This window comes from Cupressus sempervirens, chromosome 9 (genome assembly GCF_028749045.1).
Source record: "Cupressus sempervirens isolate cs-2001-9-10 chromosome 9, ASM2874904v1, whole genome shotgun sequence".
NCBI lineage: Eukaryota > Viridiplantae > Streptophyta > Pinopsida > Cupressales > Cupressaceae > Cupressus > Cupressus sempervirens.
The window spans coordinates 174505182-174524884 of NC_143126.1; the positions used below are offsets into that span (position 1 = coordinate 174505182).

A 19703-nucleotide genomic window follows, 5' to 3' on the forward strand; every position below is an offset into this window, starting at 1 on the left:
AGTCCTTGATTGGAATGAAATCCTTCCACTCCCCTTCAAATGTTCTGAATTTGTCTCTAATAGCCACCAATGACCTGAATGTCGAGATAAAAGAAAGCAAGAAATTTTGCCCATCTTGAATTATATCACTGGTCCAATCTTTGACTTCACACAGCTGAGCCGATATCTCTTCTATGTTGCTCCTGCTATCTTGCAAAAGGGCTACTTGATGCAACTGTTGGATAGGCTGACAATCTCTCCAACACTTGCTTTCAGCCTCCAACTTTACAATCCTCTCATTTGCCTTCCTCAACCTTTCTCTAATTGAAACCATGTCTTCTTAGATCTCTTCACATTCCATGTCATTTGTGACTCTTCCCAAACTATGCTCTACTATCTCATACTCATGGGCTACAATTTCATCCACTGCCTTGCTAAACTTTGGTATAGCAATCTGAACTTTTCGGTGACCCTCATCATCGCTCTTGATTACCTTTGCCACTATTCTTGCAATTTGTTTCTATTTTCTCACTATCTTCCTTTTCCACTAACCCTTGAATATCTAAAACTGTTCAAACAATCACCACTTTGTTTCTTGGCATAAGCATTTTCCTTGACCATAGCAGTGCAGTACATTTCCTCAAATCTGGATTCAGTCCAACTAGCAAAGCATCACCAACGGCCTCAAGCCCCTAGCTTATTTCTTTAATATCAATTGGCATATCCTCTTCTTTACTAGTGACTATTATATCATCTCCATGTTGGTTGTCTGAGAGAGGAGAGTACTTGGTATTGTTACTATAGCTGCTTGATTCTAAATCATAACTCACTTCTACTGTGGTCCCTTATCCACTTGTATTAACCTCTTGTCTCCTAGCCTCAATTATGCTCTCCCTTGATGGTGTTGCATTTTGTCTCTTTGCTGGAGGCTACTGATGTTCTTTACTTTTCTCAACCTCCAAATTTTTTTTCTTGCCCTTAACTGCTCTTGGTTACTGGCTATTGCCTTCACCTTTCTGTCTGACTGACCCCACCGGACCTTCTTCCTCCGATTTCATCCTCTCATAAGTAAGGCATACTTTCTAACTTTATAATTGCCTTAACTTCTCATTGTACCATGATTCAGTGTGTAGATCAACTATCCTTGTAACTGCCTCTAAGGAAGGATCCTGGTGATCATCCCAATCAATTGGACTCAATTCTTTTCCATTAAGTATAACATAATCCTTTCTTAGCACATTTTCATCATCTTCCAATTGATCAGGAATATCAAGGCCTCTCCATCTGATTGCCCACATCATGTCCACTGACAATCTTGAGAAAGCTAGCTTTCTCACATGAAAGTCATCTTGTGCCTCGGCCCAAAAATCTTCTATAGTAGGAATATTTTTGAATGTGTTTTTGTGAGATGCTTTGATAATACAATTAGGACTAAATCCTTGTCTTTCTCTATACCATCCTAGATGATACCATTGTAACTTTTTCTCTGCAACTCCAAAGGCGACAAGATTGGGGCAAGTATCATTGCCTATTCCAAATGAGAAGGTAATCCTTGTCTCACCTTTAAGTTTCATCATTTTGTCATAATGCTCAAGTTGTCTAGCCAACTCCATCAAAACTATCTTGTCAGGTGGGTACCTTGGAAGTCTCTTGGGACAAATTGTACTTCCTACTACTTTAATATATGTGAATTGCGGAAGGCGAGTGGGTACCTTGGAAGTCTCTTGGGACAAACTTTACTTCCTACTACTTTAATATATGTGAATTGCGAAAATTGGATAAACCAACTCCCATACTTCTTGACTTTTACTTTCGCTTCCAATGAAAGCCTTCTAGTAGGTGTCTCTTGTAATATCCTTACTATCTTCATTGCAAAGGCCTCATAAAAGATCTTATAATCTTTGGTGTTGTGCAAATGAAGCTATAGATAGCACTCATGCACCAAACATTTCCCTGGCCCTTTGCAAATCATTCCTAAGGCCCTAAGTCCAGGATTTTCATATAGTCTCGCAATTAGATAGAAAAGATAGGACCCCATATAGAATTGCTTTTGATTTTGCACTGTCCTAAGTTGTACCTCTAAATTTTCACTTATAATTCTAGCCCAATCAAACTTTCTCTTTCCATTTTCAATTTCATCAATCAAGTAGTACATCCAGTTCTCGAATTGCATACCTATTGTGAGAACACCATCACCCCAAAACTTTGGGGACCTCCTTTTTTAATTACCTTCGCAAATTTTTGGATTGTCCAACAATTTTTAAAAAAAAAAATTTAAGAGTTTTCAATCTTAGACACCTTCAGGCCCGTGGGGAGAGGTTTAGCTTATTTTCACCTAGTTCCAACTTGATTTTTCAAAATGACCAATTTCATCCTTATGCTGGACAAAAATTTCAAAAACAACATCTGGCAGGATAAAATTGTAAAATTTGTACTTAGACGATTTCTTTTGAAAATTTGGATATAACTTTGTAAATTTGGATAATTTTCAAAAAATGAAATTTTTTAAGATTTGAACCTTTTTTTTGGAAAATCTTGAAATTTTTTTGGTGAGAAAATTAATTTTTGTTATGATGAAACAAATTGCAAAATCAATTTTAGACAATAGAGAAATAATTTTATTTGTGTTAAAAATTTAAAATTGCTCAATGAAATCGATTTGAATTAAATTGCAAAAAATTGACTTTAATGAATTAAAATTGCCTTGAAAACTTTTTGCCATTTAATGAAATTGGTAATTTAATATTGAAAAAATGGTTATGATTAGCCAAAATCTGATTTTAATGACATATTAATTACTAAATCCTCATTAAATGGAAGTATTTAACATCTCCAAGGCATTGTTTAATTTCTTTTTGCAAATTGAAACTAATTGGCAATTTAAAAAAAGCAATTTTCATTTTGGCAAAATTAATATTTAGTTAAGTATTTAATTGTGGGCCATAATTTTGCATTAATTATTGTTTTTCTTGCTCCCAAGGTCCAAGTCGGCCAGCTTGGAGGGAGTAAGAAAGTTGGGTATAAGAGGAGGCCTCTCTCTAACTTCCTCCTCACTTCTCACTTCTCCTTCTCAAGGTGTTGGCGATTTTGCAAGAGCAGATTTGCACTCTTCTTGCTTGGCGAATTTTGTTGAAGGTGAATTTTGTGGGAGCCAAAATTTGTGGATGATAAATTTCTGATTTTCAAGAGGGGCTATGATTTTCTCCTAGAGCTAGGGCCTCAAGATTTGCAAGGGGTTTGAAATTCTCAAAGTCTGATCCTAAATTCCAAAAAGAAGATCCAGCTATTGGTAAAAGTAATTTCAAATCATTTAGAGTTGAAAGGGGTCCTTATGCTTACTTCCTTCTTTCGTTCTAGTCTAATGATTGCCTCCCTTGGTTCTACTTGTCTAATTGTCCACCACTTTACCATCCCATAATAGGGTGACGAGATGGAGGATGTTAGTACAAGCAAGAATCCTAAGAGGACAAACACTAAGAAAGAAAAAGAGGATATGATGCTCAAAACAACTTTCTTCTCGAAAATGAGGCAAATAACAAATCCGGCTATTGGTAGAGGTGAATTTTAATCATTTAGAGTTGAAAGGGGTCCTTAAGCTGACCTCTTTCATTTTAGTCTAAGGATTGCCTCCCTTGGTTTTGTTTGTCTAATTGTCTACCACTTTACTATCCCGTAATAGGGCAATGAGATGGAGGATGTTAGTACAAGCAAGAATCCAAATGGGACAAACACTAAGAAAGACAAAGAGAATATGATGCCCAAAACATCTTTCTTCTAAAAAATGAAGTGAATAGCCGATACCAATGTCGATACAATAAACATGATACAGGTAAAGGACAGACTAAAGGAAGGACAATCCCCCTTAGCAAAAAAAGAAAAAAAAGAGATACAGAAGGCGGTTGCACATCACAGCCCAGGTGTCGATACTTCCATTACAACCATGATGAGCGAGATCGGAGCAACACTTGATTTTGAAGACATCAGAGAAGAGGATATCAATGAGATGAGACTCAGATCGAGATTGGATGAGCTAGGAAAGGTTGTTATCAAGAAGAAACATTTGAACACCCTTTCTTCTCTAAATGCTTTCATTGAATTTGCAAAAGAATATGAGATAGATCATGAGAAGACACTACAAGCAACAAACAACATGATAAAATCAGTGGAGCTCAAGATAAAGCACACACCTTGTCCTCCTATAGAAGAAGTCAATGAAAGGCAAGCTAGGTTCATTGCCTTAGCTAACAGAATAAAAGAAAAGGGGAGAGTCATATTAGAAGATCATTTAATGTAAGCCCAAGTGCAAATTTCTCTTTCTTCTAGAATAAGACAAGTGTCTATTTCTGATTGGCCACCATTTTGGTGCCTTCTCATTGGTTGCCATTTTTACACTTTTTTCATTAGTCCATTGACAAGGAGGCGTCTTCTCATTGGTCGATGGGGTGGCAACCCTAATTAGGGTTTCTACAATTCAATCTGGATCATCAGTTTTGCCTTTGATCTCTATCGTCGATTGTAATTTTGGCCTCTATAAAAGGCCATTTGCTTTCATTTGTAAGGGTTGAAGAAAATTGTTGCATAAGATAATGCCAAAATCACTTTCTTTCTCATTGTTGCGACTTGCATGGTGATTAAGAGCCTTTGGTATTATTGCATGGTTTCTACTTCCAAATAGTTAGAATAACATTTGTGAGGGAACTATGTTGGAGGATTGTTGCCAAAATACTATCAAAATTGTTCTCTATTCATTGTTGTGACTTGCATAGTGGATATATACGATCATTTTGGTGTATTGCATGGTTCTTCTCATCTCTCAAATTAAAGTAGGATTTCATTTCATGTTGTTAGAGTAGAAGTAGATGGCTAATTTATGGTGATGTTAGTGAATGTTTGATAGGGATCAATACTAGACCACTAGCATCCTAGCGGCTTGTTGGGAAGCCTTGTGTGGCAAACTAGTTTATTTTTCCTTTGAATCAATGCATCTGTGAAGGTGGGGCCACTAGTTAGCTTTCATTGGATTCAATCCCCGTCCATTTGCTAACCTTTCCATTCATAGGAGTAGGAGTAGAATAGTGAGTAGTTGAAGGAGTAGGAGTAGAATAGCGAGTAGTTGGATAGTCGAATTTCACTCTAAGAAAGTTAGGAAGGTAGAAGTCATTAGAACCATTATCGTCGCCTCCTCGCACAATCAACATTATTTGGCACTACATCCTCCACCATCACCTTCACCATCAACATCACCTGGCACTCATACAAAATCATCACCATCTCACCAAAAATCCAAGTCATCCTTGAATGAATAGCGTAAGGTTGCCTACATGATTACCAACAAATCACATCGATAAAACTGAGCAAGTATCCACAAGTGTAAGGAACATTGGAGTTATTCTCATATCCCATGAGCACTAATTTTTCAAGAGAGGAATTGTGTGTTTGATACTCTATATCAGATATTCAATTACTAATATGTTATGTAAGTGATATAAAACTCTCATCAATAATACCTTGACCTACGTCCATGATTCGGTTGAGAAGCACAATAAGATTGACATTTTCTTATTTGAAATTAGACTTGGTGAGCTTTGATGACTTGGTAACTCCCTTCTTGCTTTCATGTAACCAATTTTTTTTAGATGAATGAATAAGCCTCCTGATTATCCTAAAATAACTTAGCCGCCTAATCCATCATTACCACTGTCATGCTTTTATACTGGGAAATATTAAATACTTTTTTGACCACTTGTTCATTGATGTTAGCCAACACTCTTTTCTCTTCATCAAAAATGATGGGTTTAGTAACAATATCAAACTAGGGTGCACATTACATTACCAATTCTGGACAAGGCAAGGTAGGAGAGAAAGTTGCCGCATGTACAATTCAACTATTGTAGATCTTCTATGCCATGGGGGATTGTCCTTCCTTCAATTTATCCTTCAACTGTACCATGTTCACTGCGTCGAAATTGGTATCACTTATTCTCCTCACTTTCGAAAAGAATGTGGTCTTAGGCATCACGTCTTCCTTATCTTTTTTGATATTTGTTCCCTTTGGGTTCTTGCTTGCACTAACATCTACCATCGTAAACACTTATTTTTGCCACTTCATTCTAAATGACATGGACTACACTTATCAATCTTCGACTTTCTTTCTATTGATGGAATCTAACTTATTTCTGCCTCTTTAAGTCCTATCTCTACACTTATCAATCTCCAAACTTCTTTCCTAGGGATGAGACTACCACTTATTTCTACCTCTTCGTTACCTTAGGATAGAGTACACTAGCTTATTTCTGTCTCTCCAAGTGTCTATCATGAAATCTACACTTATATCTCTCAATCTCAGCCTATCAATGGAATGACAAAGTGGTGGATGACGAGTGCAAGAAGAAAATCAAAGAAACAAATCAAGCAAGTACAAAGAATAGAATCCACCTTTAAAACCACTTTTCACCTCTAAAAATGAATAGAATTTTACCTTAAATATGTCTTTACCAATAATTGGGCCCTCTTCAAGTTCGGATCAGATCTTAGAAACTTCATTCCTGCTTACAAATAGTGATGTCTTAGCAAAAATCAAAATTTTGACTTTCTTAATATTGCCCACAGTTGCCAAAAATCAAACCTTAAATCACAGTCCTTTCACCAAATAAAATCGCCAAATTTTGGAAGGAGGAATCACTGCCAAAGATGGAGAAATCAGACTTCAAAAAAAATCGCCCAAACTAAAAAAAAATAGATATGCTCCAAAAATGGCCCTAGGGCAACAATTTGCCCAAGCAAGAAGGAGAAAAATGGTGCCAAGAAATGGAAAAATCTATCTCAAAAATCGCCCAAGTTTGAAATTCGCTTCCCTTTGAAGAAAATTGCACATCCAAGGAGGAGAAGGAAAAAGGAATGAGGAAATAAGAGGGGGGAAGCCCCTCTTATACCAAACTTTTTGCCTTTCCAAGTGGGCCGGCCTACTTAGAGGGAAAACAAAATTAAGTTAGTCCCTTAATTAATGGCCCAAATTTAAATGTAACATTAAAATTACTTAGCCCTATAGTGAAATTGGCCCATTTAATTGCTAGTTTTGATTAGAAATTGCAAAATAGAAACAAGGTAAGCCTAGAAGATGTCAAATTTTTTATTTAATAATGTATTGGGAATTAAAATATTATTAAAATTGAATTTAGCAAGCCAAAATCATTTTTCAATTCCAAATTACCAACTTACTTTAACATTTCTAAAATCTTCTAAGCAAAATTTTAACTAAATTAATGAGATTTTGCAATTTAATCCAATTTTAAATTTTGCAATACACTTTCAATTTTTTAACAAAATAAATCCTTTTCCTGACACTTGAAATTCAAACTTCCAATTTCGATTTCACTATCGAAAAATTCCTTTTCACCAAAAAGTTTCAAAATTTTCTAGAATGACTAAATCTAATATTCATTTTGAAAACACTCAAGCTTATACAATTATTTCAAATTTTCAAAAATCCATCTAAGTCGAAACTTTGCAATTTTATCCTGCAAGATATCGTTTTAACCATCAAAGAATGTTGTTTTATCTGTTTGGCCTAAAGGACAAAATCACATGTTCCAGAAAATCAAGTTTAGCACTGGGTGAAAAATAAACCAAATCCCCACCTGCCCTGGAGGCGTCCAAGGTGTAAAAATCATCAATTCAAAAAAAACCTCTAGACAACTCCAAATCTTGCTAAGGCAACTAAAAAATTTCTAACACTCGCGAAAATTGTCAAGGCCTGCCCGAAAAAAGAGGTCCCCAAAGATTTTGAGACAATGGTGTGAAAACCTCACAACAAGACCCTCCAAAAATTTACATCACATCTCTGCTATAACCATATCTTATTCATTTCTGGGTATGGAAAGGCCGGCCACACTGATTTCCCATGTCCTCAATTTCAGAGATAGATTCTCATATTTAAAATCACCAAACTTTTAGGCAGAGCCCTTTCTTTGTATAGTGGGGTCCCAAACAACCATGCTCCCCTAGTTGCACTCAAATTGAACTTGCTTTATAGTGGAAAAGGAGTTTTAACATTTTTTAATTATTGAAAGAGCAGGTGTTATAGCAGGAGTTTAAGCAGAACAAGAAGTACTGCGGAAAAACAAAAAATTGACACGGTAAATTGCTTTCCCTATATTTCCCCAATATCCAGATGAGGGAGCAAGGATTCCAGCATTGGTGCTGACTAGCAACAGAGCGACACTGTGGTAAAAAATTGGAATAAAATTTACATGATTCTGTGATGGAATGAGGAAATTGTAGGCTGTGTGAGTACGATTTGATTGGAACTGCAAAAAAATAAATTACATAACGATATCTTTTATGCAAATCCACAAATAATGACAAAGACAGCGCTAACCAGATAGTTGTAGTTGAAGGAGAAGCTTTGGGACAAACTGTAATCAGATTTTTCAGGTATGAACCATAACTATGCTTACTGGAGATAACAAGAATGAAATTAGTGCAAATGATTAACTAAATGGAAAAACACTAATTAGTAATTTGACTGCTGACCATGTCGTCCGTGACTTGGAAACACCATAGCTGTGGGCAAATAGCAAGACCAGTGAGAATTTTGCTACTCATGAAGTTGAAAAGCATAACAATTTTGAACAGCTTACCTCCAGCTCAGGGAAAGGACAGGAAGGGGTCAGGTGGGTTCTTAAAGTAGTTGGAATAGATATTCAGCTCCATGATCTGCCACCTGCTGGCAAGCCGGTAGGGCGGATTGTTGATATTTAGATAAAGAAAAGAAATATAAAACAAGCAACAGATGAGTAAGACCAATAAACACAGAACATCAAATTTACATGGTTTACCATAATGGCTACATCCATTGGATATACAGGGGAAAACTTGGATTATACAGTTATACCTACAGCAGCTTCCATCAGCAGCAATAACAATTATACATTATCCACAACTATTCGAATTGGAAGTCTCCAAGGAAAGACCAAGAGACAATCGTGAGAGAGAAATTACAAAGGAGTTGAATGTTTAATAAGTATTGTACTTGACAACATAACAAAAACTGCCAAATTTCCTGAGTTTGTTTCTCTATATGGGCAAATCCTCCTGCTCTGGCAGCTCTATAATTATACTTATTTGTTTTGCAAACGATACACAACAGGGGCAACTTTTTCAACCTCTGGAGGCTTCTCAGACTCAAACCCGCATTCATCTTGTTCGCAAATCTAGCAGCACCAGGCTGTTGAGATTTCTGTAAGGACAAAAAGATAGGGTGTACCAAAATTATCTACTCACAAATTATTATTTCTCCACAAAAAATTTCGTCTCCCAGCCTTCTGTCATTCACAGGCATGTTATTTCACCTCCTGTTGATCATCTTTCTGCAAAAATTGTCACATTAAGCGAAAAGGAAAAGAAAAGAATTAGTAATTTTATTATCACAAAATGTTAAAAGAGTATTATGAAATTTACCAGTTACAAAGAAGTTAAGGTGGTAATAAACAAAATTTAGAAAACACTTTGGGCTCCCAAGAAAAATTGTAAAATAATAGCTTCTTGGTCAAAAGATGCTCTCCTCATATTTCACAAGTGGTGGATTGTTCTTCTCTGAAGTTCATTCCTGATCAGCATGTTTCTATTTCCCTAAAGCATTCGTGTACTGTATTTCCCACTCTCCATCTCCTCCAAATTTCCATTCCATAGATTTTTGGGTTCTTCTAAAAAATTTCAAGGTCATGAACACTCCATGCACATTATTCATCTGATTTAGAAAGTCTATAGCATTGTCCAGCTCTCGAAATCTGTCGAAGAAACACAGAAACTGAAGGCAAGACCCTTTTTCCTTCTCACCATGACAAGTCTGACATGTGCACCTTGCTACAACGTAAATTTAGCTGACAGCTTGCTTTACTTTGTATTGACATTTCTCTGCACAATAAAATTGTCCTCTTATGAACGATGGAGATAAATAGCTGTCTCATAAATTTCTCTTAAAACAGTCTTGGAGATAAACTTATATGCAATTTAGGAACTAACACAAATTGGAAGCTTCTTTAGCACTCTGATTATTGTCCCAAAAGACGAGTTTAACAATTGGAATAACGTTCCCCATTCCTCAAGATATTAGCAGCCAACAATTATTTTTCTCCTCGCATATGGTCTACAAGTCTTAAATCTAGAAATTGCCCGGCAGCCTTCATCACACAAGACAACTTTTCCAACTCTGCATAGATACCCTTTGTTTGAGGGTGTGATCTGTCTCATGAGAAAAAACATGTACCAAGCTATGGACTTCAATCCAACTACATCCAGGCATCTTTTTAATTCCTCTAATTTTCATCAGTCTCCTTATCTTTTGAACCTCACCCCACCTGTCCACTTCTGCATAAATGTTTGTCAGAAGGACATAAGGTGCGGCATTTTTAGGATCCAAATAAAAAAGGAGGGTTGATACAAATATTCCTAAACCTATGTCCTTATATGACCTGCAGGCACCTAGCAAACACATCCACACAACAACTGCTGGTTTGATTGGCATTTTGATGATAATGTTTAAAGCTTCCTCAAGATAGTTAGCACGGCCAAAAAGATCAACCATGCATATATAATGATCCATTGTAGGCATAATGTAATAAAACTCTCTCATGTAATTGAAGTATTTGCATCCTTCATCCACGGTACCATCATGGCTACATGCAAATAAAATACAAACAAAGCTCACATGGTCAGGGTATATTCCAGAGTGCTCCATTAATTCAAAGAGTTTACGAGCATCCTTACCGAAGCCATGCATCGCATATCCTGCAATCATCACATTCCATGAGACCGTATCTCGTTGAGACAGTTTTTCAAACAGTTTACGTGCCTTCCGTAAGACTCCACATTTTGCATACATGTCAATCAGGGCACTCACAACTATAATATCTGACAGAAAACCATTCTCAATAATGATATGATGGATGACCATACCCTGATCCAAAGCTCCTATTTTGGCACATGCTGGAAGAATACCGGCAAAAGTTGCAGAATCTGGCTTCACCCCTGCAAATTTCATTTCCTGAAAAGAATCCAAGGCCTCTTCAGGAAGCCCACTTTGTGCATACCCAGCAATAATCCCATTCCATGAGATCACATCTAGCACAGACATTTTGTCAAACAATTTGCGTGCTCTATGAATGCGTCCACATTTTGCGTACATATCAACCAATGCGCTCCCAAGTACACCATCTTGCCAAACTCCAGTTTCGAAAATGCTTCGATGTATGTACATGCCATGTTCCAAAGCTCCCATTTTGGCACAGGCTGAGAGGATGCTAGAAAAGGTCCTGCAGTTTGGCTTAACAGCTGCCAATTGCATTTGCTTAAAAGTTTCAAGGGTATTTTGAATAAACCCGTTTTGTGCATATCCAGAAATCATCGCATTCCATGAGACCACATTTCTTTGAGGCATTTCTTTGAAAAACGTCGAAGCTTTTCCAAGGCAACCGTTTTGTGCGTATCCTGCTATCATCGCAGTCCATGAATTAATAGTTTTTTCAGACATTTCTTTGAAAAACCTTAACGCCTTATCCAGAATCCCATTTTGTGCATATCCCGCAATAATTGCATCCCATGTGACGATATCTCTGTGAGGCATTTCATTGAAAAGCCTTAAAGCCTCTTCAAAATAACCAATTTTTGTATACCCTGCAATCATCGTATTCCATGAGATCACATTTGGTTGTGGCATTTCTTTAAAAAGCCTTAAGGCTTCCTCAAGGAAACCCCTTTGTGCATATGCTGCAATCATCGTATTCCATGAAACCACGTCTCTCTGAGGCATTACACTAAAAAGATGAAAAGCTTCATCAAGAACACCTTTACGAACATATCCTGAAATCATAACATTCCAGGAGACTACATCCCTTTGAGACATTTCTGTAAAAAGTTTTGAAGCCTCCTCAAGAAAACCAACTTGTGCATATCCTGCAATCATAGCATTCCACGAGAGGACAACTCTTTGAGGTATATTTTCAAAAACTTCCCGTGCCTTCTGTAGGTTTCCACAGTTTGCATACATATCTATCAGGGAGTTCGCAACTACAACATCCGATGAAAATCCACTTTCAATTATGCTTTGATGTATATCCATACCCTGTCCCAAATTTCCAATTTTGCCACATGCTGGGAGAATGCTTGCAAAGGTGAACTGGTCGGGTTGGATGCCATTTTGTTGCATTTGACTAAAAAGTTCCAGTGCTTCATGAGGACATCCATATCTTCTGTAAGCTGTAATGATTACATTCCATGAGAAGACATCTCGTTTCGTCATTTCGTCGAACACTTTGCGTGCATTAATCCAACTACCCCAATTGGCGTACATGCTTATCAGTTTATTTTGTAAATCTGTACCAGTAGCAAATGCGAAACTCCTGGGAGGACACACACAGTGCATTTGTTTACCCGCTGGAAGCGGATTCTTGGCAGTACGGGCGTGCAGGAGGCGTGGATACGTAGATGCGTTCGCAAGAGTTTTGTGTAATAAGCTCAACGCTCAATGTAGTAGCTCGATTACCATTGAAGTGTGTGGATTTATTCATTCTAATTTTACTCCTGTCATGGTGATACCTTCTAAAACATGGTTTTAAAGTGATTTATTTATTTCTCTGAATCTATCATGGTTTCAACGATAAGGGGTTTACCACTGCTCACGTTCGATTTTACTTCCTGATGCTGAATTCCGATCTCCTCTGCCTCCATTTTCAGTTTCTCAAAATTACCTGAGAGAAAATGGCTCCGTAAAGTTGTTTCCACGCAAAGTTTGGCTTCTGGGAGACAAAAATTCAGAGCTCGTAATTCAGATTTCCATTTTTTTTGGAAAGAAAAACAATGAATATCCAATTAACAACCAAATATGAGAGTATTTGAATAATTTCATCAAGGTTCACTTTCAAGATCTACATCAATTTTTAATAGTCAATGGATTAGATTCACTTACTTCTCATTTTTATTTAGTTTTATAAGTAATAAGTACTAATTGAAATTAGTAATTCTTCAATGAAAAATATTAAAGTGAAGTATATTATGCCTAATCTTATACTATTCCTCGTATTATTAGTAGCGAGATATAAGAAAAAATGTTCTATCAAAAAAATAAAATTATATTTGCTAGTTGTCTTCAATTATATTAACATGTTATATTCTGTTATAACAAAAAAAGGTATATTGCAGCTTTTTTGTCTTAATCAAATAAATGTTTAAAATAACAACTAAGCTTTATTGCAAGCAAGAGCCCTTTATTGGGCTTGAACTGATGACTTACGCCTTACCATGGCGTTAGACTACCCTTGAGTTAAAAGGGCTTTTGACCATTTCATTACCAATGGAGAAGTTTATTACATATTCGATAGATGCCAAATAATGGGGTCAATAATAAAAATTAATTGCATATGGTTATATTGTTGATCTTGACAACACAAGAAGAATATTCAATAATGAAATATGAAGAAAGATTCTTTTATATTGACAAATTCCTAGGGATTTGAATATTATAACGATAAGTAGGCCCCTATCGTCTAGTGGCCCAGGATATCTCTCTTTCAAGGAGGCAATGGGGATTCGATTTCCCCTAAGGGTACTAGGTAGGCTAGGAAAGTCATTATAGTACCTAATTAGGTACTATAATCAACTTTTTATTTTCCCCTGGGTCGATGCTCGAGTGGCTAATGGGGATAGACTATAAATTTGTTTGCAATATACCACTGTCATTAATCCCACTTCACGATAAGGAATTAAATTGAACCAAGCTTTTGGTAATTTTTTAAGATCTTCTACAGATCTTCCTTCAAGAATTATTTGATTGATTTCAATATCCAGATCTTGTAATAAACGTCTTAATTCATGACAATCATGTTGATTATGAAAACCTAATGTAAAAATTCCAATTATATTGACAGAAGGCACATCAGTGAGAAATTGATCCCATTTTTCTTTTCTATGACATCTATCTAAATAATATCAAACCACTTGTTCTAAAGTTCTATCCACTACTTGAATTTCATTTACTTGATAATGATCAACATCTACAAAAATAACATCGAAATCAGAAATTATGGATGCTCTATTCACAATCTGTAAATCTTCTTGCAAAATACCGGAGGTACATGTAGGTGTCAATATAATAAGATCAAGATGTTCCTCTTTATCTTTCTAGAGAATATTATCCACAACTCTTTCTTGAGATCCGCGTGCTAGTATGTGACAATCTACTATGCTAGTAGTTGCGACAGTAAAATCTCTTTCATGTTCTAACATAGAATGCATTACATTAAAATAATCATCTCCTAGAGGAGTGTGCATAATGGCATGCACATTTTTGAAAGAACTAGCTACTCATAGGGTGCCAATATGAGCAGGACCAACATACATCCAATAGGCTAATTTCACTTTATCTCTATCTCAATTTGATATGTATTCCAATTCTACACCGCAAAAATATGCCTTTCTTTATTTAAAATCCTATTGAAATCATATCTAGTGGCCCAGGATATCTCTCTTTCAAGGAGGCAATGGGGATTCGATTTCCCCTAGGGGTACTAGGTAGGCTAGGAAAGTCATTATAGTACCTAATTAGGTACTATAATCAACTTTCCATTTTTCCCTGGGTCGATGCTCGAGTGGCTAATGGGGATAGACTATAAATTTTTTTACAATATACCGATGTCATTAATCCCACTTCACGATAAGGAATTAAATTGAACCAAGCTTTTGGTAAATTTTTAAGATCTTCTACAGATCTTCCTTCAAGAATTATTTGATTAATTTCAATATCCAGATCTTGTAATAAACGTCTTAATTCATGACAATCATGTTGATTATGAAAACCCAATGTAAAAATTCCAATTATATTGATAGAAGGCACATTAGTGAGAAATTGATCCCATTTTTCTTTTCTATGACATATATCTAAATAATATCAAACCACCTGTTCTAAAGTTATATCCACTACTTGAATTTCATTTACTTGATAATGATCAATATCTGCAAAAATAACGTCAAAATAAAAAATTATGGATGCTCTATTCACAAAATTCTGTAAATCTTCTTGCAAAATACTGGAGGTACATGTAGGTGTCAATATAATAAGATTAGGATGTTCCTCTTTATCTTTTCAGAGAATATTATCCACAACTCTTTCTTGAGATCTGCGTGCTAGTATGTGACAATCTACTATGCTAGTAGTTGCGGCAGTAAAATCTCTTTCACATTCTAACATAGAATGTATTACATTAAAATAATCATCTCCTAGAGGAGCGTACATAATGGCATGCACATTTTTGAAAGAACTAGCTACTTATATGGTTCTAATATGAGTAGGACCAACATACATCCAATAGGCTAATTTCACTTTATCTCTATCTCAATTTGATCTATAATCCAATTCTACACTGCAAAAATATCCCTTTCTTTATTTAGAATCCTATTGAAATCATATTTCCCTTCTATAAGTATTTTTTTCAATTCAATAATATTGTTCCACCTGGGACGGAAGAATTTGATCCTTCGAAATAATAGGACCAAAACTTGCTGCCTTACCACTTGGCCATGCCCCATTATTATTTTATAATAATCCATTAATATTGTTTTATAATAATCCATTAAGATAAATTGATGCAATGTTTTGAATCTAAATTGCATTATTATAATTTGATTCACTATGCAATTATGCATAACTAGAGGGGCATAGATTCTGGAGTTAATCAAATATATATTGCTCGTAATTTATAATTTTTTAATAGAAGCCTTTGCTATAACAAATACAAGTCTAAGTCCAAATATATGGTTTTCTTATCTTATTTTTTCTGGCATTATTTTTCCTTTCTTGGTGTATGTTGATGAAATATAAATTGTAGCACAATTAAAATTAGAAGCTTATATTTAATAAATGCAATTCATTTTCTTATTATTTTTTAAATATATAATATGACTTTACTACTAATTAAATTGGATATGAAAATTTTGGTGAGTAAATAAAAAAATGTGATGCTGGTTTAATTATAATATTTATTTATAAGATAACCTCATTCTAATTGTTTGAGAAAAATAGCCATGTATAAGAACATTTCTAATTTTTTGAATTATGTGTTGAGAGGGGTAGGTACGCACTTTAAGCATTGACTACTTAGAGTGTGCCTCTTAACCCCGCCACTCTTGTCTTCTCTTTGCATATTTCAATTTGTCATTTGATTATTTCAAAGGGTTCCTTTTTTTAAAAAAATGGTCTTGTAGGAAGAGTCATTTTGTTATGTTACTTTCTTTCTTTCCCCATTATTTTTGAACCCAATGTTGTGAGATCAATCTCCTATTGAGTACTATTCATTAGCTACTTGACATCTTTGATGAATTGGAGAAGCTCCTCAACAACCACTATGGTGGTGCTTTTAGATGTTTAAGAAATTTGAAGCATACAGGATAAAACTCGATTAAGGCGCAAAAAATTACAACCCTATAAAGTTTATCTAAAGATCCTAGTTTGAGAGAATATATGAAAACCATATGAATGTTATGAAAAAAATTCTTTGAGAACATTCTCACCTACTAAAATTTAGTACATTTGTCCATCTATGGCCTCTTTTGATTATATTAGACATGTTTTTGAAGCACCTAGTTTGAGGAGTTGCCAAAGGTTCACAATAAGCGCATTTTCAAAATAGTTGAAGTAGCCTACTTTGAACTGATGAAAGAATGATGATTTCACTATATTGACAAAATATCAAACAACTCTCATACCAATTTTAAAGGCCCAATGACTTCATTTGATTTCTTTTTTGAATCAGAACTAAACAAAATTTATTTAGGTATGTTTGTTGACTCCGCAGTGAGTAAGTTATCAAAGTATTGACTTTGAAAGCTAATACCAAATGATCAAATGAATTTCAAGAGAAGTTGGTTATTGTCATGTATGATTTGTAATGCCCCACTAGGGAACCCATGAGAAATTCACCTAACTTTACACTAAGTCAATGTATAATCACTTTCCTTTAAATATTAAATATGCATTAACAATGTAAATGTGGAAGCAAGTACAAACATAAATTTAGATATCATCATTAACATAAGATAATATATTATATCAGCATTCATAAACTTAGTTAACAATCCAAAAGTTTCCAAGAGGTATTTACTTATAACTACACTAATTAAGCTATTAAGAAGAACCATAACATAGTCACATGATATATCCAAAGTTCATTTTAAAACCCAAATCAAAATATGAGCTATTTCTTTAATTAAACATAATGAAAAATGACCATGAATGATTATAATTGAATAATAAGAATCATTCTAAATATTAATTTAAGAAAAGGTACAATCTATAAAAAAAAAGATACATCATGTCATACATAAAGGATCATACTAATAAAACTATGTCAAATGCTCTTTAATAGAAACTGTACCATCTTAAATGGAAGCACCCATCATTTAAGACCATTTAGCACATGTCCAATAGCAACTTCATGGACTGTAGATGGACTCAATCTCAATTCGCTCTTTGCCCTATCTCTTTCTTCTTTAACCAATTCTATCTACACCTCCTCTAAGGCATTTGAAAGCTCTTTCTAGATCCTTCTTCAAGAATAGGTTGACCAACTTGACCTCTTCCCCATGGATTTAGGGGTGCGAAGGGATTCTAATTTATTTATTTTACTCTTGGGTCATCCTACTTCATTTTCCTCCCCAAAAGCTAATATAGAAGAAGGCTTGGGGTCTTCATTTTCAAACACACACATACACAATAGATCCACAAGACATCAAGTAACCCTCAAGGCATTCGATCAAGAAAGCCTTCTTCATGCATTCAAAGAATTCAAAGTTAAAGAATCCTTTGTAAACATTTCCTCTTTAAGATCTAGCATTTTGTTTTCCATTAATGGAGGAGGTATACATTGAGGCATTCATTATCTTCTTCATTGATGCACATTTACATCCATGGCTCCATAATGTGGTTATGGTAGATTTGTTGCAATTGTGGATATATCCTACATCCTACATATTGAATTCAACTTCTACAACATACAACAAGGAAAATCCTAACTATCAAGGGCTTTTACAAATAAGGCATAAATATTTACATTCATCTTGTTTCTCTTACATACATTTACATTTATATTTCAATTTCAAGGTGTATTCCTCAATCTAGGGCTTGACCAAGGCAAGCCCCCCCACTGAAAAGCAAAGATCATTTTTTTACTATGTGCAAGAACACTTGTTAGAAAATTTGTGGTTTCAAATCTAAATAACTTCTTGAAAGCTTTCAAAAAAAGATTGGTTGACCTAGTTATAGAGTCCTAGGAACAAGATAACTTCATGGAATGACATTCGAACACTTTTCCTCAAGGTCAACTTATTCCTAGAACCTTAAGAGGAAAAAGAATTTCTACATTTCTTATTTTATTTGGGGATCTGCATATGAAATTTCAAAATTGGACCTAGAACAACACTTTTTAGAGCAAAAGCACACTTTCCTCTATACATTTCAAAGTGAGTACTTTATCTTTCATTTCAATATCCAATTTTAACATTACGCAATATCTTAATTGGGTTGATTTCATACATTTGACATCAATATTTACATTACACATCCTAGTCAATTAGCTCAATTACACAATCACATTCACATATCACACATGGGGAAAAAAGCATTTATTTGCATTGCATTCCTTTTCACAACTTAAATTCAGTATTGGCATCCCTTTCTCTATTTGGGTCTTACTAATCTCATTTAAGTTTAAAAGGGATCATTATTGGAAATTCTCCTTCTCCCCAACACATTTATAATGCTTTAGTGAGAAAAGTAGAGGCTTTTAACCTATTAAGTATTTCCATTTTCACCTAAACATTTTGATAAACCCAACAAGACCCCCTTCTTGTGGATTTTGGAGTTAGATCCTTTGATCTCCCTTAAAATTTCCTTCTTTGCATTAGGTGTTTACCTTCTTTTAGTGAACTTGATATCTTTCAACCCTCTTTTGGAATTTGGATTTATATTTTTCTATCTTGGTAAGTTAGATAGCTTTATTTCATCTTTAGTCTTGTTTTGCATTGCATCTTTAGATCTAACTTGTATGCATTTCCCTTGTTCCAAAAGTTGTTTATAAATCAATTTAGTGTATGTGATGTTGCATTGTCCTCTCTCACATTGCTTTATAAGGAATTGTTAGAGCAAGAAGCTAATTTTTGACCTTTCTCTTTGTGAGGTAGAGTTGACAATTGTATGTTAACACTTCTCATAATACAAGCCTTACCTATGAGGAATTTTGTTTATAAGGATGCTTTTATACCTTCTTTCAATTGCTCTCATTTTCTTCACATGGTATGCTTTCTTGATAGAGATATTATTACCTTTGATGATTCTCCTATTTGGAATGAACCCTTGGATGATGGCATCAATTATTCTAGATTCCTCATGAAAGAAACTTAGTTCCAAGTGACAATATCATGGATGACACCTTTTCTATATCATTTCAACATGACATACTTGATACTTCTCCTTCTCCTAATAAATACCTTTCTCTTAGGGATATTTTTAGTGCAAGGAGAACATTATAAATAACTTCATCAGTGTGACCTTGTCTTTATTTGATGATCCAAGTAGAGATGAATCATTATAGAAATCCACAATCTATATTCTAAGGTTTCCTTAGGAAAATATGATTACGACAAGTTGTGTAATGCTCTCTGTTCTAGTGACAAGTCCA

At 34.9% G+C, this 19703-nt stretch overlaps 1 protein-coding gene across 2 annotated transcripts; it reads right to left on the reverse strand.

Annotated features, from left to right (window-relative positions):
• Window positions 1-8775: 8775 nt before the first annotated feature.
• Window positions 8776-12828, reverse strand: LOC149538045 (pentatricopeptide repeat-containing protein At5g27110-like). 2 transcript variants are annotated; one of them, XR_016355965.1, is made up of 2 exons: window positions 9439-12828; window positions 8776-9347 (listed from the first exon to the last, which is right to left on the reverse strand). XR_016355965.1 is itself a non-coding variant. In XM_089799445.1 (2 exons), exons 1-2 carry the CDS (start codon window positions 12398-12400, stop codon window positions 10609-10611), a joined length of 1701 nt encoding a protein of 566 aa, XP_089655571.1. In that variant the 5' UTR covers window positions 12401-12828; the 3' UTR covers window positions 10458-10608. The 2 variants fall into 2 exon arrangements, 1 of the variants encoding a protein (XP_089655571.1); XM_089799445.1 differs by lacking the exon at window positions 8776-9347 and having other exon boundaries at window positions 10458-10655; window positions 10747-12828.
• Window positions 12829-19703: the final 6875 nt, after the last annotated feature.